General features: G+C 41.8%; 1 protein-coding gene across 2 annotated transcripts; it reads left to right on the top strand.

Annotated features, from left to right (window-relative positions):
• The first annotated feature begins 687 nt into the window (after positions 1 to 687).
• On the top strand, positions 688 to 24,872 carry TBX18 (T-box transcription factor 18). Of its 2 annotated transcripts, XR_013949824.1 has the most exons (9): positions 688 to 1,356; positions 1,671 to 1,857; positions 3,427 to 3,528; positions 6,524 to 6,695; positions 13,344 to 13,511; positions 14,701 to 14,765; positions 18,643 to 18,737; positions 21,190 to 23,419; positions 24,040 to 24,872. XR_013949824.1 is itself a non-coding variant. In XM_080588524.1 (8 exons), exons 1-8 carry the CDS (start codon positions 1,083 to 1,085, stop codon positions 21,912 to 21,914), a joined length of 1,788 nt encoding a protein of 595 aa, XP_080444650.1. In that variant the 5' UTR covers positions 688 to 1,082; the 3' UTR covers positions 21,915 to 24,872. The 2 variants fall into 2 exon arrangements, 1 of the variants encoding a protein (XP_080444650.1); XM_080588524.1 differs by having other exon boundaries at positions 21,190 to 24,872.

The raw sequence follows: 24,872 nt of genomic DNA on the forward strand, positions 1-24,872 counted from the left end.
ACGCAAAGCAAAGAGTATCTGGCTCCAAATCTGCACCTTTTAATAAGTTTTGCTCGCTGGAAAGATTCGAAAGGATTTTCCCGGTGACTATTCTATGCACCTGAATACGATTATTAGTGAAGCTGCCTCGGCTGGATGCCCCCATGTTGTACAAGGCTCGCTTTGATTCCCTTTTTAGCGCAGCTCCAGCGGGTCGGGGTTCGGGGGGTGGGGGGGGGAGGGGGCTGCGGCCGTCGCAGCCGGGCGATGCATCCCCGGCAGCCGAATACCGCTGATAATGACCGACCCTTAACAGCACCAACGGGCACAGCGTCGTTTTCCCCCATTGTAGCCCCCGGGCAAAACGAAATCCCGCGGGCAGCGCCCTGGGAGATCCCCCCACACACACACACACACTTTTCCCTCGCCGTTTCGGGGAGTCGGGGGGGGCTCATGAACCTCCAACGGGCTGCATCAGCCGGGACGGGGGGGTAGCGGGGCTATTTCGGTCGGGCCGGCGGTGCCCCCCCCCCCGTCCGGGACGGGGCGGTGGGGTCCCCCCGGTCGTGTCGGGGCTGCGGGGGCCCCCCCGGTCGGGCGGCGCTGATTGGGCTGCGGGCGGCCGGGCCGGCGGAGCCCCCGCCCCGCGGCTCCGCCCGGCCCCCGCCGCCGCAGTGACACTAATGAGCGAGTTCTTCCCACCGGTCTCCTGCCTGGAAGTGCTGACAGATCAAGGCAACAAATTTCAATTACAAGCCCTAATTTGTGTCCGCAGAGCGTTTGTTACCCATGTCAGTCCCGTTCGGCCCATCAGACGGGGCAGAACGTGGAGGAGGAGGAGGAGGAGGAGGAGAAGGAGGAGGAGGAGGGGGAGAAAAAGAGCGCATCTGCAAAAAGGAATAGATTTTTTTTTTCTTCCCCCCTCTTAAAAAAAAAAAAAAAGGAAAAAAAAAAAACTTGGCTGATAACTTGGATTTAAAAAGAAAGGCGAGGAAAAGCCCCAGCCCCTTGCCTGCGCGGTCGGGAGGACGGGAGGGCGGCCGGGCGCGGGTGCCGGTGCCGGTGCCGGCGGGCCTGGATGCTGGGGCTGTAGGGGGGGGGGCATGGCCGACAAGCGGCGGTCCTCGCCCGGCACCACCATGAGCCTGAAGGCTCACGCCTTCTCCGTGGAGGCTCTCATCGGCGCCGAGAAGCAGCAGCAGCAGCAGCAGCAGCAGCAGCAGCAGCAGCGGCAGCCCAAGCGGCGGAAGCTGGGCGGCGAGGACGAGGCGGCGGACGACGAAGGGGGCAGCGGCTGCTGCGCCAAGAGCTCCCCCGCCGCCGGCGGCAGGACCTGCGGCGACATGGAGCTGGGCTGCGCCGCCCGCGGGCCCGCCGGTGAGTGACCACCCCCGGCCCCGACCCCCGGCCCGACCCCCGGCCCCGGCCCCGATCCCCGCGGGAGCCCGTCGGGTGCCGCCAGGCGGTGGAGCCGCCGCCGTGGGGGCCGTTCGCCACGAACTCGTGCCGGTGCCCGCGGCTCCGTGCGGAGGATCCGCGCCCCGGGACGCGCCCGCCCGCCGCAGCCCCGCCGTGGGTACGCGGCCCGGCGCGGAAGGCCGCGGCCCAGGCCCGGTGTCGGTGCCGGGCGGGCCCCGCCGCTCGTTCCCCCGGCCCATGGGGCTTCCTCCCCGTCTCTGATCTCTCCGCAGGCAGCGGAGGCGAGGACGGCTTCCCGGCGGGGTCCCCGGCCGCCTCGCCCGGCGGTTCCCCGAAGGGCTCGAGGCCCGGCTCGCCGCTGCCCGCCCCGCAGGCGCCGCGGGTGGACCTGCAGGGCGCCGAGCTCTGGAAGCGCTTCCACGAGATCGGCACCGAGATGATCATCACCAAGGCCGGAAGGTAACGGGCACCCCGGGGCGCTGCGGGGCCGGCCCGGCACCCCGCGGCCTCCCCCAGCACCGCGACGGCCGCTGGAGGCGGCGGGCACCGGCCGCCGCGTGAAAACGGGCGAGAAAATGTCAAAAAAAAAAAAAAAAAGAGAGAGAGAGAGAAATATTTACACGCCGGGGAGATGGCGAGAGTTTCAGATGGGCATGTGGCCGCGTGGGGTTTCCTGTTCGTTAGGGTGAAGCCTGCGAGCGCCGCGTCCTTCTGAGGGGAAACTTTTCCCCCTTTGCCAGTGGATACAGATGGTAAAAACCTGGATAGTATAAAAGTATCTGAACTTATTAGAAATTACAAAAACATATTTTATTGAATCCATATGCTACCTTCTGCGTTTTCAGAGAGGTTTTATTAATGATTGAAACGCAGTCTTAAACAGCACAAAGCAACATTTGTCTTAGCAGGGTCCAGTCAGGGATTTTCTTTTTTATCTTACAGGTGCACTGAAATAACAGTGCAAACTGGTTAACCACAGTCAGGTTTACCCTCCTGTGTTGTTTTTTTCTTTTTTTTTTTTTCTTTTTTTCCAGAAATAAAGAGAGAGAGGATTTTTCTTTCCAGTAACGACTTTTAATTGATTTTTTTTTTTGAAGAGCTGCAAATACTGGATAAAGTGGAACGGCTTTCAGGTTTATAAAGCACAGAAAAGTACCTTTCATTAGCTCGCAGTCAGCTCGACGTTGCGACGTTTCTTTTTTTGGCATCGAGAATGAACTTTCTTGATTAAAAGCCATGCCAAGCATACGGTGAAATAAATGCATTTTTTTATGTAAAAACCGCTGCATCAGTTAATTAATCCATTTTCTCCACAGAAGGATCTAAATTGTGAATGTATTTTTTAGAAATTACCCTGTACGTTCGTTTCTGCTTTCAATAAAGAAGTTTTACTATACCTTTCAAAGACAGAGTAACTCTTGCACTTCACCTTTAGTAAGTTGCAGACAGGAAGTCCGTCTCAATAAAGACCATATTGTTTGGTTATAGCATGGCACATTGGGTTTTATAACTGCATCCTTGCAGTGTTATAATTGTATCACCATGGATTCAACTTTGTAATTTGCTGATATACAAATGATACACCATTTGCCACTGTCAGTTAAAGCAACTGGCAATTTACATTTCTGTAAGCGTTGCTGTTCCTGGACGGAGATGGGTTTTGCACATCTCCAGAAATAAATTTCTAGTTAATATTTCTAACGGACTCTAAACACGCGTACTGCTGAAGTAGAGTCTCAAAACAAAATGATTCACTGTCTAACAAGAAAGCTGAAATGATGTGGTAATAGTTGCACTCCCAAAGCGTATCCCAAAACATACGAAGCATTGTTCAAGTAAATGCACTTTAAAAATCTGTTTTGACATATCGAATGGACCATTTCATGGCTATGTAACTGTAATCGTCAAAAAGGACTCTGTAGGCTAAAAGGAAGAACGAGAAAAATCCCACGAACTGGTTACTTTTCCTAAACAACCATTCCCAAGTCTGTTTCGTATTAAAAATGACCTCTCTCTTTCCATGTTCAGGCGGATGTTTCCCGCAATGAGGGTGAAGATCTCAGGTTTAGACCCACATCAGCAGTATTACATTGCTATGGATATTGTGCCAGTGGATAACAAAAGATACAGGTACGGTGGCTTTATGGCAAAAAACACATCGTGCAAGCTGTAGGGATCTTGGCTATTGGAAGAAAATATTAACAGCATGTGAATTAGCAGAAGGCAGTGTTTAACCCTCCTACTGATTCCTATTTTCATCCTGGTACGTTAAAAAAAAAAAAAAAAAACAAATAAACCAACAACAACAGAAAACACTGTGCCAAGGTGCCAAGTATGCAAAAATAACTGCAGTGTTGTCGAAGCTCTTTATACCTTTGGCTTATGTTGTATGTGTGCTGTGGGCAACCACCAGGTCTTTTGCTTTCACAGACTGCAGTTCGAGTACAGTCAGAGAAACATTATCATATATTATTCCTCATCACGTCAGTGGCAATTAGTTCCTGTTAACAAATAAATATGTAAATAAACATTTTTTCTAGGGTTGCATAACTTTAACATTAACAAATAACCTCATATCATTAATATCTGATTTAATGGCATTAGAATGTAATGCACATAAGCTTTCTTGGTCGTCCTTCAAATTGATTCTTTCATTTACTTCAATAGTTGTTTATCACTGAGATACTTGGTTGCTTAGATTCACAAAGGGTAATGTTTCTAATTACTGTTTTTTAAACAATCAATGGCATTATTGTCCGAGGAATAATGTGAGGAACAAAAGTACTTGTTCTTCCAACATTTGAGAGTAGGAATTTTGTGCTTAAACTCTTACTATTGCAAGGGTAGTTTTATTTCTAGTGAGCTAGTTCCACTTCATTGAAACCACTGGTCCTTTAGAAATGATAGCAACATTGGGCCCACAGCAGTTATTCCTATGAGTTCTAGAAGTTTTGTATGTCTTGCTTTACAAACGTGATCCTGTTCTCTGTAGTAGCCAGGAGCAGCCTTGCCAAGTAATTCAGTGGAGGCAGGAATGGGTCCTTACCCGTTGCTGTTTTGATTGTTTCAACCCTATACTTAGTATAATTTACGGAAAACCGCTGCAGATTTAATTGTGGAAGTAGGAATATTTCAGACTAAGACTAAAAGGTTGGTTCTTCAGGAATCCTTCCTTATTTCCTGAACAAACACTGCACTATGTTTTTTTGCATGTCCTTACCTCATTGACTGTAATTTTGTCCTTTTCTCATGCGGTATGTAAGCAGTTTCTTATGAACATTTTTGATTTTGAATTTTTCAACAAGGTGTCTGTAGAAATGCTGAGCATGTCCAGTATGTATACCTAGGGGAGGCTTTTCTGATTGTACCATAGGGGGAAAAAGGCTCTTTTTTCATTTTTTTTTTGAACAGAGAAGTGCAGCTGAAATGAAAGTCTTTTTTTTTTTTTTTTTTTTGTCTTTGTGTTGCAAGTGTACTTTTACTTAGCAATCTAAGCATATAATTCCTAGAAGGTCTGAGCAGTTTCTTAATTCACAAGAAGAGCAAGGTAAATATTCCAGATTGAACAGAAATGTTAATATTAAAAACAGTGACAGCAAGCATGAGTTGTTTAAAATGCACTGTATTTAAAATAAATATTTTCATGCTGATCCGCACCGTCTGCCCAATGAGATGCATGGTCTCCAGATAAGCACTTAACAAAAGTTGTATGACGGGCAGTGTTTTCGTAATTGGCAAACTTAAATTTCTGTAATCATATTTTAGTACCACACCTTTAATCATCCTGCTAGACATTCATGTTTTACTTGATTCCCCTTTTCATCGTTTGCTATGCAATCTCCACATAAATTTATTGCTGACTTACTTTAACTCCTACTGTTCATGTGGCTTTGCAAACTGATTGCCTTGCTGATCTTTATGTTTGAAAGGTGCAATAGCAGTCATACACTGAGCCTAGTCACTAGCTGTCATAGCAGACAGCAAAACTAAACAGAAATGAAGAAAATTGCATGTAGATCTAGATTTCTAGCAAATCTGGATCCCACTGTAAATATTAGGAAGCTTAAAGTGTGGTTCAAAATATTTTATTTTTATGGCATTATTTACTTTTGTAGGAAAAACATGTATTGAGTATAAAACAACAAATATAAAATAAATGAAAAATGTTAGAATGGTTGACTGTGTGGATTAGGGTTGAGAACTTCTCTCCAGAGAGGATTCAGGAGAGGGTATTGCCACTGTTCTAGATCTTAGTTTTCCAGCTTGATATGAATTGTATGAAGGGATTTGTGTATTGGATCACTTTGTTTTAATTTATTATATTGTTTGTCTTTTTTTTGCTAAGGAACTGAATTGTACAAACACATGATTTGGTATTCTTTCCTGTTTTTATTAGAAAATACAGCTCATTTACAGGAATTTTACTGTACTCGGGAAAAAATACCTTGACATTTTTAATTAGTCCTTTTTAAACTGCTCTGTGAAGTATCTGCCTTTAAAATAAGTTTTCTACCGAAGAAGGCACTACTTTTATAAGAAAATGATTTTTTCAGCGTTGGCCTATCAAATGAAATATAAGCTGTGTTTTTTCATTTTTAAGCGTTTCTGCGATACTTTTCAGAAAAAATGATAGTCTTGCAGAAATAGCTAGAACTTAGTTTCACATAGCTTCATTATTTTTCACAATCATAACGTTCTTTCCCTTCAGTAGCTTTATTTATAGACTCTTATATTAGAGTCAACATGTTAAATCTTCCATATATGGAATTACTACTTGATTTGATAAATGAGGGACCAGATTCTGCTCTGTTTGCTGATGCTTTTTCAGAGTGGAGCTGTAGCAGTCAATGAACTGACACCAGCTTAAAGTTCAGCGCGGAGGTTAACGTACAGACTGTTACTGATTTTAGGAAGACTAGGTTTGGTTGAAAGCATGGTTTTTAAACTTACCTTTGTGCAAACCAGAACTGTGTTTTGAAACTTAAATGATAACATTTATTGTCCTTTCATGCTGGTCAACTGATGGGTTCGTGTTATATACATGGTCCCTAGTAGGTTAATCCTGAACAGGTCTGATAAATTATTTCAGATTTTGTGGCTACAGATATTTGTTTTCTTCTTATAGGTATGTTTATCATAGCTCCAAATGGATGGTGGCTGGTAATGCTGACTCCCCGGTACCACCTCGTGTTTATATTCACCCCGATTCACCTGCCTCTGGGGAAACGTGGATGAGACAAGTGATCAGCTTCGACAAACTGAAGCTCACTAATAATGAGCTTGACGATCAAGGGCATGTGAGTACTCGCTCTTCTACGGTATTATATGTAGGCACATTGCTCAGCCCTGAAAGACTCTGACATACAGCTTCAGGGTGCCAGAAATAGGCTTGACTTTTGAAAGCTGTTTTGGAACTTTACCGTCCAGATCTAAAATCTGCTTACTTTCTGCTCTGATAATTAACTGCTTATTAGAGCCTGCTGTTTTACTCCCCCCTCAAAAATAGAACTCCTTCTGCAAAGTAAGACTTTACAAGGCTAAATTGCCTAATATGAAGGGGCAGAATTGCTCTCATGTTTTCCCACCAAGCGTGTTACTCGCAACTTCTGCTCTGATCAAAAAGTACGTTTAAATTCACAAGTGGCTAGGAGAAACATTAATAGTGTGTAATAGCTTCATGTGAATAAAAATACACTTAACTATTTGTTTAACCTAAACATTTGTGTGAAATCCCATGAGGTGTTAATAATTGCAGTCAAAAACGAACAACATGGGAGCTGGGTTCGCTCCGATAATGATTTATTGCATACCTTATGAAGCAAGACCCTTTCACAGCTGAGGCTCATTACTTCTGAAAAAACTGGCGAAGACGTATGCAGTATGAGTGTTCTGTTTGCAAGTTCTAAATTGTTTAGTTATGACATTATCTAATGTGACAAAATGTGTTATGTTAATATTTCCTTTTCTCTTCAAAACTGTTGAAACATGACAGATGTAAGCCAGTATCTTTCTAGCAATCCTTAAAATAGTTTTAGCTGACACCTTAGGAAAAAATTAAAAAATGAGAATTGTTTTTTAGTCTGAGTGGAGTCTTTAATTTTGAAAAATCCAGTAATAAATGGCAAATGTTGGCTTACTTTCAAAAAGAGCATTGAATTCCAAGTGGTAGAGTTTTAAGATGTAAGAGGCAAGTTTTGAGACAGGATGTGGATTCCATTGTCCTTAGCATAGCCCAGTTTATTAAGCGGGATACTTTCTCCTTCATGGACAGGATTGAAAGAAAACGTACCTGGCACAAAGTACAAAGATACTACACGCATCTTTCAAAATAGTTGTAGCTCTGTGACATTAAGCCAGGTATTTTCTGAACACGTGTTCCAAGTATAAGTATGACTCTTTTTTTTCCCTATTTGTGTTTGCAAAGCAGATTAACTTGAGATTGTGGTCAAATTGCACAGGAGTTAAAACTTTTACAGTACAGACGCAGGAATACAGGAGATGGGCTGGGCTGAGCAAGCAAATAATGCAGTCGCAAGGATGAAAAATCTCCCTTTCTTATAATACTATTCATAATTTTGCTATGCTCTTCCTTAAAAAGCTCATGTGGGTATTTACATCTTTTGAGTCAGCAGTGCTTTTGTTTAGGATTGTAAAAAAGGCATGGTGTGTTGTTTATTTCCAGAATTGCATTTATGGGGTCTCATTTGGCATTGTTTGTTTGACTGAGTACTGGCACAGGTAGTCCCTTAGTTTCCCCAGTATCTGCCTATTTGAGACTCTCTTTGAATGGGACTGATTTCTCTAAGCCCAGAGTATATTGTAATGGTTTACAAAGTGAAGCAGATGCGAATGGGTAGAACGTCACTTTTCTGATGGAGAGCAGGCTGGTTGCTTTCTGTACTTGGTGGTTTGTGAGGGGCAATGTGTGGATGCAGTGGTCCACCCATGCACTCGCAGTCACAAACTGCCCTGTGATAAAATCTCTGATACGTAGAGAATTGTATTACTGTGTTTTTCCTTCCCAGATCTTAGCTTTGTTTTTATTCAGAACCAAAACCTGTGTAGTGTACGCAGCACGCCATTATTCATAATGTGGGGGGATATAAATTTTTCTGGTCTTTAGTTAAGTGTTTTGATTTGGAAACACGTGAAGCAAAGCTCTAGTACAGCGATCTGAGACACATTGAACTGATTCAGAGCTACGGCAGTGCCCCTCCTCCCCAAAATGGAAATTTAAGTATTAAAATAAAAGGACAAAAGAAGGATGACTGTAAAATAATTTCATATTTCTCAAATCTGGGAAATTGCAAACATGTCATTCATAATTACCAGAAAAGGCAAAAGCAGAAAGCAGAAAAGTGTCTTTTCCAATGGGTACATTTTTTCTTTTAAAGCTATGGTAGTGTGGAATGCTGTATTGAAAAAGCTATGTAGCCTCTGAATGCCTCCAGCAATAATGGAAAACGAATAATCATATTTTGTGATGAATATAAAAAACAATTGTTTCTCATAAGCAGGAAGGAACCATTTTTCTCAAGAGGGTACCAGGGGAGGGATGGTGGATTAGAAGAGCCAGAGGTCAAGGTCATACTGTCCCTGGAATATTTGTTTTTACATCAAGTGTTCTGACTCTCCCACCCCTGTAGTGGGAGAAGGGATGTGTTTTAGGCTATTAGAAAGCATTTTTTTCATCCTCTTTTTCATCCTCTGCTTAGGCAGAATGGCTCAGAGAATCCTCTGTGGGGTCTCTGCATTCTGCCTTCCTTCTTCCAGTGATTCAAGCAGCACCGGGATTTAGCTGTTCTTTGGGTACACTTTCTGTGCTGCCTGGTTCTGGGGCTTTATTCCTTGTTGAGATCATTCCTTTATTCTTACCGTCCTCCTCAGAGGTGTCAGCGATTGCAGAGTGTTTGCATTAAAATTCTAGGTCTCGATTTTGATCTTGCGGACGCAAATTTCCATTGAGGTAGAGAGTTCGCATGAGATCAACCCAGAGCCCTTTTACCAGAGTATTAACTCTCAGAGTCACTGACAGAAGTGACTTACGTTCACGGGAACGGGCACTCTATTTGCAAACAGACGCTAAGGTAGTATTTCTGTGTAGTATTTATATTGTGGTAGTAACTAATGGCAGCCAGCTCCTCTTGCGTTGTGCTGGCCCTGTGGTAAATGGCAGCGCCGGCCCGGGATTAGCTTCTTGTTCAAGGGATCGGCCATCTCTGAGACAACTTGTTTTGCTGCTCTAACGCTTCTGGACTTCTTGCTGCCTGCTGCTATTTTCATCAGCATTTTGGGTGGGAGTTTGTGACGACGTAATTTTATAGTGCTGTTCTGTGGAGGGGTTTTGAAGTACATCTGCACGTAGGACACTCTCTGATACTTGGGTTCCCGTGCAGGCTGAGGAGATCAAGCAAAATTTGTAAGGATATGTTTTCCTTCTGTATTTTTGATCTCAGAAGGGAGTCATAGAATGAATTCCCTGCTTTGGAAAGATTGTGTGCCCATACGGTTATTAAGGCTCGACAACACCATTAAAATCTTTACTGTGGCATTTTTTGTCATACATCTGAGTTATGGTACAGAAAAGTGAATCTGTGTTTTGCAATTGACACTGAGAAGTGTGTGGTTTGGGTGCTCTTTGTCTCATGTGTCAATGCCGCTCACCTCCAGTCTTTGGAATAATTGCTGTGTTGTAAAATCAGTCTCTCTCTCACTCTGGTTAGAATTGGTTGATTTTTCTATTTTGTTGCGGTTTTATATCTGCATTTTGACAGAGGGCAAAAGTCAGTATTTTTGATGCTGTTCTCTGTGCTTTTCAACTAAGTATTTATTTGATGCAGAAGAACATCTAACTTTTAGTGAAAATGAGGCCGTTAGTATGTTAATTGTTCCATGGTAGTTTGTTTTTTTTTTTCCCTTCCCCGATTTGAAAGTGGGGTGAGGCTGGAGGCAGAGGCGGGCGCTTGCTCTGCCCAGTCTTGGCTCCAAGCAGTAAGCTCTGCTTACAGTCAGTGGGTAGTAACATCTTCTTGTCACAATGAAAAGCTGGAAAACATCAGCATTTGCACTTGCAGTTTCTGCCTTTGTGAAAAGAGAATTCGTGCTCCTTGGCTCCACACATTACCCTGACTGCAGAAAGCCTGACTGTGTGGGCTTTGCTTGATACAGAAAGATTTTTGGAGACAACAGCAGTGAGGTGAGGACAATACCACCACGCCACAGCAGAACTGGGCTCACCGGTGCTGGCACTGACAGTACCATGGCAGTACCTAAGGTCTCATCATGGCAGCATCTTTCAAAACACCTGTTGAGGAGGTAATTCTGGCCAGAAAATGCTTCGTGCATTTGTAGGTGCGGTGGCCGTGACTCTATGCTGCCTTCATCTCGCCCCAGCCTACTCCTGCCTTCATGCTGCAGGGCTGTTGCCTCGTCCTCCCTGCCCAGGTAGATCATATCGTGGGAGCTGCTGCGGTGACAGAGTCACAACTCTGAGAACTTTACATTTAGAGAGATGTATTCCCCCGGGAAGTGACGGTGCAGTGCTGGTAGGCGCCATCCCTCTCGGCTCTCGTCGGAGCCACTGTGCCGTTTGTCCACATGTGGTGGAGGGCTCGAATATGGTGCCTCGATACACCAGAGAAAGACTGGCTGTTTTGTAAGCCTATGGTAGCGAAGCTAATGTCTGAGGTTGGTGATTTTGCTAGGAAAATATTAGGGCACGTCTGAAGACAGCTCACTCGTTTAGGAAAACTGTCTAACCCAGCGCAGGGACAAAAGAGCCTGGGACTTTGCTGTGAGCAGGGCTCCCCTGCTCTCCTTGTGCTCGTCCCGGGAGGGATGAAACTGTGCCCGGGGTCCTTCCGCACAGCTGGGCAGGGTGGCAGAGGGAGGCTCACAGCGCGGATCTGGGAAGCCGCTCTCCTCCCTGCCCTGCCCGAGGCCCCAGCACTGTTCCAGGCTTTCGGAGCGGGCGTCGCATCTGCTTCTCCTTTTACTCCCTTTCTACATGGTGTTGCTCTCTAATTCACTAGGACTTGGCAGTTAGGTATAATTTATTTAAAATTCAAAATCCCTATAACTAACAAAGATTCCCATCGTACAAGGCATGGTACAAAATGAAGAACATTTTTTTTTTTTTTCCTGCTGTGGGTCATTAATGGGCTAACAGTGTATCAGCACAGGAAATTTCAGTACAGCACAGAGCCAAGCCAGGTTGCTTTTACGAGATGACAAGGATCAGTTTAGCCATAATACCAACCCAGATAAGGAGTGGAAAGTGCTGCTGGGACTTTACTTGTTCTGGTACGTGAACAAGGTTGTTCACAGCTGCCTGGGTTATCGTTGCATACACGGGCAAGTCTGCTGTGTGTGCAAGCAGTCATATACAGCACAAAGCTGATGGGTTACAGTAAGCAGAATGGGAGCAGAGCGTGGCGTGCTCAGTTGTACACAGGCAGATGACAAGGCATAGAATAACGATGGGCTTGAACGGGGGAACAGGGCTTTCCTTGATGATTTTTTTTTCCTGTTGCATCAGTACCTCCCCTAGTATCACTGGGTGTTCACAGGAAAACAGGGTCAGGAATGTGCTGTCCTCTCTATATTTTCATTTTGTAGATCTTTGCCAACAGAGGACTGAAAGGATTGTTATAAAGGAGAATACACATTTGTATGATAAAAATCTTGCTTATGCAAGACTCTGAAAACTGGGAAAAGGCCTCATATGAGAACATCCGTAGGGCACTCCCTGAGCAAATTAATTGGAGCCTGTGATGTCATTGTCAAAACCTTACTTACAGGCTAATAAAAACCCTGATTATCCAGAAACTTGGCTTATCCAAAATGGTGTCGTGTCATCTGACTAGGACCAAGTGTAATAAACTAGCCAAACGCTAGTTTAGCCAGATGAATGTAATGTCTTCTGTGTCATTTGGATGAATGAACTTCCATGGTATCTGGCATTCAGGCATAAGGGCTCTGTCAAGTGCCTGCACACATACACGTTCTGAGGCTACTCAAGGAGCAGGAAATTAAAAAACTTCCCCTGAATTTTGATTAGGGGTTCCACAGGCCAATAGCCATAGGGCTATTTATTTATCAAGTTACTAATTTCTTAGGCTTTCCAAAAATAATAGTTGAGCTTCCAATTATTCTTTTTTCTTGAAATCTTCTATTTTCGTAGTGGTTAGCTGAAGTGGCGTAGAGTAAAATAAAGGAAAAATTTCGTATGTTAAATTTCCTCTAAAATTTGGGAGCAATACCAAGAATTACGTTTAACTTTATGCACTATGAGTTCATATTGTTCTTGTTTATCCTTTATTATGAATTGAGCGTTGTGTGCTGGGAGGGATTTGTGTATTGATACTCATTGTCTGTAAACGTATTACAAACCTAGGCTTAGTAACATTTTAAGCTTTTGGCTTTTGGTGTTATTTTACTCCTATTTTCTACTGGTTCAGACTATAAGAGTCTCAGATCATGTTCAAAACAAAATACATTTCCAGCCTTCTGGATATCAAGAAGAAAAATGCTTCAAGCATATCCTGAAGGCTCCAAAAAAAAAAGGCAAATGCTGCTGTTGTTAATTGTGTTAGATCAAATCCAGGCTCAAGTGGAAAAAAAACAAAAAAGAAAAGGGTGACAAAACTTTCCTAATTCCAGTGGGACCAGAACTTCACTCCTTTTTTTTTTTTTTTTTTTCTGAGCTCATCCCCTGATTGTGGAGCTCCTGAGTCATAATTTCTAAATGCTTAGGGTTGGCAATAACATAAATGCACAGACTACTGTAATAACAACCTCCAGAGGTTAAAACAAACATTTGATTTCCAGTAAGTGGCATGGTAAACACAAGCCATAAGCTGTGGTTCCAAAAAGCTATTAGTCCTGGAACAACAGGGTGTCCTTTCTAATAAAAGTTATCTTTTTCCTTTCTTTTGATTGCATAGATTATCCTTCACTCTATGCATAAATACCAGCCTCGTGTCCACGTCATCCGAAAAGACTGTGGAGATGATCTGTCCCCCGTCAAGCCTATCCCTTCAGGAGAAGGGGTCAAAGCGTTCTCCTTTCCAGAGACAGTTTTCACTACTGTCACGGCATACCAAAATCAACAGGTAACTCAGGCTTTCTGCTTAGCACTTTTCTGGTTTTTCAGAGTAGACCAGAGAAGTGTGAGACAGGAAAAAAGAATATATGTTGGTTATACCATCAGGCAGCATTGCCTAAACCCCTTTAATATTACAAGTAGCTTTCACTAGTAGTATTGCAGCAGCGCCCAGAGGCTGTAGCTGAGACTTCAGGCCATGTGGGCTAGGTGCTGCCTGTAAAAAGTCGTTTTTGTAATGAAGATCTCGCTGTCTAAGTTGACAACATAGTTAATAGTGTCTTAATCATAAATGCAGCATTGAAGAAGAAGGCAAAGAGGAATTTGTTTTTTAAAGGTGTTTTTGTACCTGTACATGTAGATCAGATAGAATTTTTAAAGCACTTTTGGGCCTGACTCCAGTAATTTCAAAACTCTGTCTGAAAAATTTGCCCCAATACTTTAAAAGAGAAGCTAAGGTCTGAAGAAAGTAGCTGTAATTTTTATTAATTGGATTCAGCATATATTATTAACTGAAATTTATCCGCACAGACTCAACGTTTGCCTCTTATCACAACTTGTTTAAATATTCATATACAGAGTGACACCATATTTAGTGTTGTAACATTTTATGAATTCCATATAATAGCTATATTTTGGGAAATTATAAATGCCTTGTTATCTTTACAGAGAGAACCATGTCAGTAATGGCAAGAGACCCAACTAAATAATGAGATACAATTACTTGGTGCCTACCATGTTTATTTAAATGAATTACAAGTATCTTATGTTTTTTTTTGTTTTTGTTTTTGTTTTTGAGAGGATAATAGCCCAGCGATAATCTCTCTTTTCACATTTCCTTCTTGGCCCATACAGAAATAAAATTTAATTTAAGTTTTATTGCGATTAGGCAATATACTCTCTTAGGTGAAGAATGACATTTTCCAGAAGATTTTCCTCAAGAATTCCAACCTGCCAGTTAGTAGCATTAAATACCTATTAGCTTCTCAGGGGATTTGCAAAAATAATGGTCAGAAGGCTGGGCCTTATTTTGCAGTGTTTCAAGAGAGCTTTCTTAAACCATGCAAATAGTAAGACATTTCTACTTAAAATGAATGGAGCTAGAACATTCAACTGTCAGCTTAATTCTGTCAGGAGAGTCATTTTTTGTATTTCTTAGATAAATTTGTAGATACTAATTTTTTTAATCATCTTTACAGATAACTCGTCTGAAGATTGACAGGAATCCATTTGCCAAAGGGTTTAGAGATTCAGGACGCAACAGGTAGGTGCTGGGAAGGAGATGGGCTTCCTGCTGCTGACAGAATCAGTCTGTGAAGGCTAGTAGTGGGTATTCTTCATACAGATGGGAATAGCTGTATTTACAGACAAATTAGTCTGAGGACTCAGACTCCCTGAGGGAGCACTTAGGCTTCCCAGTAGCATTCTCAGTGGTGGCTTCCTGTTCCTACTCCTCTGACCCTCGGAGATCAAGAACTGGTTGGCACGTGGCTTGACTCATGTACTCAAGTTTCCTTTGGAAACTGCAGCATACTGTGAAGGCTGAAAATGGAGTCAGTGCATCCTGAGGTCTGAGATTTTTGAGGGTATGAGCAGGGTGTGCTCCAGGACTGGGGAGCAGGGAAGAACTTGCAGCCAAGGAGGCTGTGTCACCACTGTGCTGGGAGCAGTGTTCTCGGGCATTGCAGTGGGTGTGTAGGTAACGATACTGACCCGGGCATGGGAGTTTTCAAAAGCCAGAAGGCAAGTTTGGGAGGGAGCACAGCTGGCCAACAGGAGCGGCCACTCCTGAAGTCTCCTATTCCTCCTGGCTAGAGAAACAAATTTGCAGATACCAGTATCGAACTATAAGCTCAGACTCTCCTGCATTTAGTGGCATTTAGTGTGGATGAGTGGCTCATTGTTTTCTCTTAAAGGGGGAGAAACTAATTCTCCTCATGCAGTAACCTTATGGTTATTAAATTTGTGTAGGTGGGAGACCTGTGTTCAAGTGTCTCTTTCGCTTAAAGAGTTTTAAATCCACTTTCTAAGTGAATGCTTTTCGTACTGGGCTATAGATGACCTTGAAACAGGCCTGGTTTCCACCTCTTCTGTTGCAGTTGGACTGATTAATTGCTTGTTCTTTCTTGATCCACGATTCTTTCAAAATAGCAATAGGGAATCTGAGTAGTGTGAAGTGGAGACTTGGGTCTGGTCCCTGTTGCCAGCACAGATGAAGTATCTTATCCAAAGACTGTTCAATGCAAAATACTTAAGCCTGTTATGAATTTCATGTTAAACCATTTCAGCTAAAAAAAGAAGCATTTAATTGTGGTGCATAGTATACATCAGTTCCAGTGACCACTTTGCGTTTGCTGTCTACAGCTGCTATATTTATGACCTCGCCTTCCAGAGAAGGGAGCAGATTGTGTACCAGGAGGAATGTTCAGAGAGTATCTTTTGTTAGCTGCCTTAGTGAGCTTTTCTTTTAGCACAGGCTACAACATTAAAAAACATTTTGTGCTTCCACCTGAGTTAACTAAAGGTTGAGACAGAACAGCAAACAAAAAGAGTATTTTTTAGAAGATGAACGTGGGGTGGGGTTATAAAAATTTACAGGAGCACACTGCAAGTGTCGTTTTGGTTTACACTCTGTATTTGCTGCTTTCTAAGGTTTTTGTCTTCTAGCAAAAACCAACTGGCATTACTCTGTCCTGAAGCCTGGAAGGGATGTCCCATGCACTGGCATAAATAGACTTTTGTCCTCTTTTGTAGCATTCTATACTGCAAATAAATGAACAGTAACTTCCAGATAAATACAGTGCCTGAAGAAGCAAAACAAACCATTTGTACTTGAGCAAGAAAAAAAAGGCTGCACATGCCCCATTTGACAGCTCTCCATAGGCAGTGTCTCTGCCATGCATGCTTCTTGCAGAGCTATAAAATAAATGCTAAGGAGCCATCTAAAAAGTGTGCAACCCTGACTCCTCTGAAGCTTCTGACTAAGTGAGGTCAGAATTTCATACATGATGCTCTATGAAACAAGAGAAAATACCCTTGAAAATAGAGAGGAAAGGCTCATTCTGAAAGCAGTCCTGAACTGGATATACGTGGCCAGACACTCCCGATACTGTCTGAATATGATGTAGGTGCTGTGAGTGTGCTGCATCTGCAACTGTGCAAGTCTTGTTATAGTTACTGGGGCTGTCCAGGGAGGTTTTTTGGTTTGGCTGCTAGGAATCAGTTTGGTTCAGGCATTAAAAAAAAAAAAAAGCCGCATGATATTTGAATTGAAAACAGTTACAGTTTACAGAAATGGATTATGAGGCCAGTCTTGTAGAAAGTGCCTCTGTATAAAAGTTTCAGAATTGGCTTTAGATAAGGTCCAAAAGCTTTTACTGTCATATATGCACTCATTACACAAGTGACTCTTGCCTGTTGCAAATAGACATTTGTTTACTGAACTCTGTATTGCTGTTTTCTTCCATAGGATCTGTGGCACCAAATAAGTAGGCTTGGGAATGCAGCTTAGATTTATAATTGTTGAGGAAAACAGTAGTTTACTCAGTTGATTATTAATTTACTCTGTTGCTGAACATTGATATTAAGTATTAAGATTCTGTTATCTTCATTGCTCTGACTGTTACACTCATTGCCTAGGCATTTTAGTCTGCAAAAGTGTGAAAAATGCTGTGCACCATTCCGTCGAACTTTTCAATGTTGCTTTAATTATTGCAGCTACCTTATTCTGCACTGCTGCATGCAATAATTCTGTTTAATTAAAATATTCCCTTTCAGGTCATTCCCTTTCAGCCCCACAGGCTATTTTACAGAAATCAGTAGCTTCACCTTTTAAAAGCATTCCCTGTACATTTGCAAAGTGCAACAGAATTTATGTGCTGAGAATAGTTTCATTCTTCAGCTAGGCCTTAAGTTTGACCCTATAAAAACTTTTACTCAGGAAAGGACCAGAATTTCTCTCTTTAAATACTTCAGGAAAAAACATAACTGTTTTGTTAAATAAACTTGGCCATTTGATAGCATAAATTAGGGTGGTGATAAAATGTGGAAATTGTTCGAAGGCATCTTGTATAAATTATCACCTTGGCTACACTCCTCCAGGAGGTGGCTTTTATCTCTACTTTAACTAGAAATGAAAATTCACCATTACTGCAGAGAATGAAGGCTATCTTTTTAGTCCAGGTTCAGCTAATAAATACTTTATAACCGTTTCCTGAAGTACATTTGTGATCCTCCTGGAAACGCAATGTGGAAGAAGCAGTATCAGAAGAACATGTTGGTAGCTTCAAATTGGTCTATTTGCATAATTCCAGTTTACATAGTGTTGCTGCGCAAAGGCAAGCACTTGTATTTGGTTTGTGCCTGATGTTGACACTTAACAGGCCTTTGGGGCTCAGCAGCCAAAAATAACAGCAAAATTATACCTCTGAGCTGCATTATTTATAAAATACTGTCAGAAAGCAAATGAGCCTTTACCTTCCGGAAATAGAGATTCTTTTAGATATTATCTGTCAAAATTGTTTAGCCAGATATTTCTGTTTTGTCATGACATTGTAGAAAGAAAATGATTGAAGATTTTTAGTTTCTAAAGGCATGTTGCCGAGCACATAATGACAGAGATACAACATTACTTTTTTTTTTTTTTTTACATTTTAGTAGCAAAAGAGCTGTACACTCATGCCTTGCTCATGTTGTGAGCTTGATTTTCCAACTCATCAACAAAGACTGGAAGTCCAGTTTCAATAACAGTTGTCAGTTGATCACCTTTGTTCTAGTCAGAAATAGGAGATCATCTTCCTGGCAATTAGAGCAGTTGCTCTTAAGGAAATGTCATACTAGGAAATTATTTAACATCATAACACTTAACAGCCTCACCCCCCAAAAAAACAACATCCCCCCAAAATAATACTGAAATAGAAAAGCGGACTTGTAGAAACAAGAAACTCTTTGCATGCTATCAGCCAAGTGACTGCACATCACAGAATATCATGGGTTAGCATGTAAGATTATTCTAAAAAAACAGAATGAACTTCAAAATAATCCTGAAATGTTAATATTTTTATATGTTTCTGAGGTATTCAGAGAAATGTGACAAAATATAGCTTTCTATAATAATGCAATGATGTTTTTGTTCTAAATAGGATGGGACTGGAAGCTTTGGTAGAGTCTTATGCCTTCTGGAGACCTTCACTAAGGACACTTACATTTGAAGATATACCTGGGATACCCAAACAAGGTAACGGTCTTCTTTGTGGTTTTTCAAAACAAAAATGCATGAAGGTAAAGTTTTATGCCCATCATTCCTTACAAAAATCTAGGTAAGTGGCTCACCTGCAGAAAATGCGACCAGCCAACCCCACTGCAGGCCATCACCTCTCATCAGCATTAGTCTAAGCTAGAAAACAAGTGCTAACTTAAGGACTGTGGCAGCAAAAATATTAGGTCATAAAGATAGATCAGATCACATGTGGAGGAAGATGACATTTAAGGACAGAATAACCTTTTATTTAGTGTTACGCTCTGGCTAGCTACACAAGGCAGAGTTATTATTAGTGAATTCTGTTCTACACATCCAAACTCAAAAGTTGGAAATACATTGCGTTTAAGAAAAAAAAAAAAAGAGGAATGAAAGAAACGGTGTCATCAATGTATTGAATAAATAGTTGCAAGGTTAAGTTTGCTTCCTCCTTGGAAAGCTTTCTTGATTCTTGAAGACCAATAAATTGTTCAGTGAAAGTCCCTACAAACTTTATATGTATCCTAGAGCTTGAAAAAATGGATCTCCTCTCCATTCTTTTTCCTGCTCCCCAGTCCATAACCTCTTGGCTTTCATTTTCCCCATCATAGAGGTAGTGCTGTGGGAGAGGGGGGTATTTAAATGGCCTGTCTGTAGAAAGAGGGGACTTTCTGTACTCTTTTCTGAGTTCCTTTATTTCCAGAGCATCCCTGTGCGTATAGAATACTTCTCAGACTTTTCACAGCTAAATCAGACTTCTTGCTCTTGGGTCTTAACATTTCCTGCTATCAAATTTACAGACATCCTATCTGCTTTCTTGGTAATATATTCCATAGCCATTTGGCATCTTCAGAGCAAAAACTCAGAAAATAGAGAAACACACAAAAATCACTGTTTTAACTTCTCCTTAGCCCACTCCTTTGAAAATCTTGAGCATAAGGGTTTGATGTGGGCAGTTAAAAAGGAGGTTTTGTGCCAAGTCACAGGTATTTAGGATAAGCATTGGCAAACTTTTGAGCAGAGAGTGGGGCTGGGGGCTGGTCCTTTTAAAAACACCTAGAATGAGGTGGTAGCACCAGCCTTTGTCAGACTGCATAAGACTGGCAGGCAACTAACTGTGGAGTTAACCTGTCTAGGAGACAGACCAGCTATATCGCCCTGTTTGTACATAGCAGGACTGTTTGAGAGCAGGGGAATTGCTGTTGCCTGAGGTTAAGGAGCTTGTTGAAGTTACTGCTGATGTTTGCAGAGTGGGAGCTCGGATCTGTGCAAAATCTTTAATCTCATGTGCCTTGGCCAGTAAGGGTGATTTAGAGCTTAGGCAAAAAGACTTGGTGAAAGACCCCATTAGAAATCTGTCCTGATTTTTGAAAGTGGCCATCTCAGACAGGAGAGGCATTTACATAGAAATCCTAGGATTTCTGGAATTTTGATGTATCACGTAGTGCTTTGTACCTGTTATTTGTTAGTAGAACAACAAGCAGGAGGCAGAGTTCACTGATAACTTATTTTTCTTTTTACTAGCTCACCTGTCATGAAAACCTGCGAGCTTACTGACAGTGTGTATCTCTGCATCATCAAGCAGTTTAATTGTTAACGTGATTCACAAACAGGAGAGACTTCCTTGCTAAGTGACTTTGGCCTAGAAGGCAGTGAAAGGCCCAAATCCATTTTTCTAAGCTCATTTTCCCAGGAGACATAATTTCTAAGAAAAAGAAGCTTTTCTTGCAGCTGGGAAACATTCAGTCCTCAGAAAAGGCTTCACCTGTTGTTAGCAGTTCATTTTTAGGAACACTCAGCACTGGTATTTGTGAGGTAAAAAGTTCTGATACCAGTAAATGAACAGTTCATCCACAGTTTGCTGCAAACCTAAACCTCCACCTTCACATTCAAGAAATGAAACAGCTCCATGCACAGTACTCAGCCTACACCTTTCCTGAAGTTTTATCTATGGGAGCCTCTATCATTTGAGATGAGGTGCTGGTTCCTTAGCTGGCGCTCTGGCAGTGACAGTTGGGCACAGAGCGAAGCATATGTCACACAGAGCAAGGGCTGAAACCCACTTCAGAGTATAGCAACAACAGAGACAACAATTCATAACTTTGAAGAAGGCTTCCTGTGGTGTGGTACTTGGATGGCTACACCTTGGCTGCCAGAGTTTTCTTCCAGTGACAAACAAAGAGTAGTTAACCTTTCGAACAGGAGCTGTAAGGTTGGATGTATGGAGTGACAGTCACAAAAGCATAGGTTCAGTTCTTGGACAGGTCATTTCTTTAAAAATATGCATGTGCCATCCACACACACCTTCACATGTATGTAACAATATTTTTGAATTAATTTGTGCCAAGTGTTTCACATCAAGGGTTATTTTTAAAAGACAAAGGTCTTGATCTGTCATCTAGAAAATGAACCTTTCCCAACATGTTTCTTACGCTGTCATATTCTCTTCCAGGAAATGCAGGTTCCTCTACTTTACTCCAGGGATCTGGCAGTGGAGTGCCATCTACCCACCCTCACCTTTTGCCGGGTTCCCCTTGCTCATCTCCAGCCTTCCATCTCAGTCCCAACACTAGCCAGCTCTGTAGCCTTGCTCCAGCTGACTACACAGCTTGTGCCCGCTCAGGCTTGACCCTGAACAGATACAGCACTTCTTTGGCTGAAACCTACAACAGGCTCACAAACCAAACCAGTGACACGTTTGCTCCCCCAAGGACTCCCTCCTATGTCGGTGTGTCAAGTAGCACAACTGTGAATATGTCAATGAGTGGCAATGATGGGGATGCGTTCAGCTGCCCACAAACTGGCTTATCTATGCAGATTTCAGGGATGTCTCCACAGCTCCAGTACATCATGCCATCCCCATCCAGCAATGCCTTTACCACTAATCAAACCCACCAAGGCTCCTACAACACATTTAGACTGCACAGTCCATGTGCGCTGTACGGATATAACTTTTCCACATCCCCTAAACTGGCTGCCAGTCCTGAGAAAATTGTTTCTTCCCAAGGAAGTTTCTTGGGGTCCTCGCCAAGTGGAACCATGACGGATCGGCAGATGTTGCCCCCTGTGGAAGGAGTGCACTTACTTAGCAGTGGGGGGCAGCAGAATTTCTTTGACTCTAGGACCCTAGGAAGCTTAACACTCTCGTCTTCTCAAGTGTCTGCACATATGGTTTGATGAAGCCTTTAAGTAAAAGTACAGTATGTTTGGTGTCTACAATGTATTTCTTTTGGAATATGAAAGGACACTCAATGTAGCTTGTAAAGTGTGTGTATATATAATATGAGAGGAAGTTTCACTGAATTTTTGACTTGTTTGCGGCCAGATTATTCTCCTATTTTGAGTTACACGGAGTTTGTTGCGGCGCAGACTGCTTTAGTTTTCTGGTATAATACACTTAGTTGTATAACACGTTGGGACATATGCAACAAATTAAGTAAGACTTCCTCCCCTTTTCCCCCTCCTCTTTTCTAACCCCTTTAAAGAATGAAATGACACTTAGTGTATTAAACAACACAAACAAGCCCACTTACATTTCCTATAGTACTAGTGAGTTTCTTTAAAACATTCATACAATGGTAAGCTGATGCACCAAAGACATTTTACAAGCTTCTTCTCTGTTATAAGGGATATGAAGGGTATTTGGACTTTCAAGTGTTAAGCATCAAGCATCCAGCCTAAAATAGAAGTTTAGCTAATGGATTATTTACAAAGTAAACGGAAAGATTAGTTTGCCTTCTCATGATACACTGTTTTTAGCTTATCAACAGCACGGCATTCTTACTAGGATTTTTTTTCAGCATTAGTCTAGATTTATGATTAGGTATTTGGAGACAAATAACGCATATTCAAATTGTGGCGATATGAGTGATTTAAACCAACAGCAGAAGAAGTGGCATTCCTTGGTATAGAATGAACTTTGGGGTGCTACGTTTTTGTCAAAGGAAGGGCTTGATGCTTTTTTTTTTCCTCCATAAGTATTGCCTATAAGACATTTACTGGACAGTAGGATATTCTAATGTATCTTTCTTTTTGTATTTTTACTTTTTTAAAGGCAAATGCAGGTTTGATTTAGAAAAAAAAAAGTGCACAGGATGAGAAATTCCATTATTGGTTTTACCCTTTTGTGTGTGTTGTGATTTTTTTTTTAATAAGAGCAAAAAGTCTTCCATCCTCAGTGTCTCATAAATAAATTGCCTGTAGCCATTAGACAAACAACCCAGTTTGCCCACAAATGTTGCTGGAAGCAGCACTTTGTCATAGTTGCCTCCCTGTAACATGGTCAAATTGGGACCAGGATTACAATAGGCAAAATTCCTTTAATAGTTTACTTTGAATGCTACCGCATGACACCTACAGCCTATTTCCCTCCCTCCAGGGAGCCATCTGTCTTCCTTTCTTGTTGCTTTCTGTCATGAGGCTACTACCATTCTGTTTCTTAAACAGTCTTTGCTGGGGAATTTGTTTATTTCCTTCCAATATCTGGTTTTAACTGGTGTTTGCAAGAACACAGATCAAAACCTGCTCCTGACCAAGCCTCTGTAGAGTGACAAGGACACAAGGAGATATTTGTCCTAGGGAAACTTCTGTCCTCATCTGCACCTGTACTGCCCTGGTGTGTGCCGGTTCTGCTGCGAGAGCTGCCTTCCAGATGCCTGCCTGTTGGAGCTGAAACAAGGAGGGTATGGAAGAGATTTTAATGCTTAGGAGGATGGGTTCAACGTTGCCCTAAACCTCCTCTATACTGTGCAGTTGATGTAAAGGCGTTTTAAATGGGTACAAATGTAATTGAAAATGCTTTCCTTATCGGCATTGAAGGAGAATAAGGCCCTCAGACTTAACATATTTCTCTGTTAGATTTTTCAGTGAAAGTGTATTGTTAAATTTTGCAAGAGTTCCAATGTCTTTCCTGGCAAACTGGGTTTATCCACTACCACTTCAAGAAATACTCAATGCAGCTAATGTTTATTCAGTGGATTAGAGATAATATATACAGAAGCATCCCTCTCTCTATCTCTTATTATTATTTGGGAATAGAAGGGAGACCACAAAAGCCTTAAAGCTTGTGGCTGGAGAAGGCTTTATTTCTATTAGTTATATATATGTTTATGTTAAAGAAGACACTTAGAATGTTCTCATTAGAGTTGGAATGACAAGAGGGTGAGGCTGCAATTAAAGAGACGTGGGTTTGCTTCTTTGCTGTTGTAAACTTCCCAAGTGACCTTGGGCAATTCACTCAGCCTTTCTGTGTCTAATTTTTTTCTTCTGTAAATTGTGCTAATAGCACTTCTTTGCCTCATAGGAAATGCTGGCAGTACATTGAACATGAAGATGTTCTTTACGTCTGATGTACTGTGTGCCATACATTCAGGACGAATGGCTAGGTAGTGTTCATGTGTGAGGATAACAAAGAGCTTTCATGTACTTCGGGTCTGCTGCTAGTTTTGGCATTGCAGTTTTCTTTGAGTCAGACTTGACAGCAAAGACTTGCAAAGCTAAAAAAAAACTGTTCAAAAAACTCCCAGTAATAATTTGTGAAATGGTTCTAAGATGTGTAGATGATGGGAAAATTTTCAATTATGTACATTGTCATAGCTCTATTGGTTTAAATTAACGAGGCAGTTGTGTATTGTAATTTGTGTTCCAGCCAAAACTTTGAAATGTTGCAGTTCGACAAAGTGTTAAATGGGAGGAATGGTACAATTAATCTGTACATGAAAAAGGATAAGCAAGATAATTATCCATGTCATCTGAAGGGCCGTGACTGGGTAGAAACGTGGAAGAGCTAAGTTGTGCATGTTCCTGCAAGGGGAAAAAATAGGTTGTGCATGCATGTACATGGAGGTGCTCCTGGCAAGAGTATGTACTTTGTCTCCTGAGATTTTTTTAGAACTGGTCTCTTAGTTTTCCTCAAATGATTGCTATCATATAACCACACAATATTGTTTGAAACGTTTGTTCCTTAAAATCTGAATCATATTGTAAATACTTACTGATGTGTCATTGTGAAAAGACTAGCTTTTAATCAACATAGTAAATGCTACATATGCATTATATCTATAATTATATATCTGTATTTTACAAAAATGCCACAGAAAATATATTAAAGTGTGTATCTAAACACTTTTTACTATA

Source organism: Anser brachyrhynchus, assembly GCF_964034855.1.
Source record: "Anser brachyrhynchus genome assembly, chromosome: 3".
Taxonomy (NCBI): Eukaryota; Metazoa; Chordata; class Aves; order Anseriformes; family Anatidae; genus Anser; species Anser brachyrhynchus.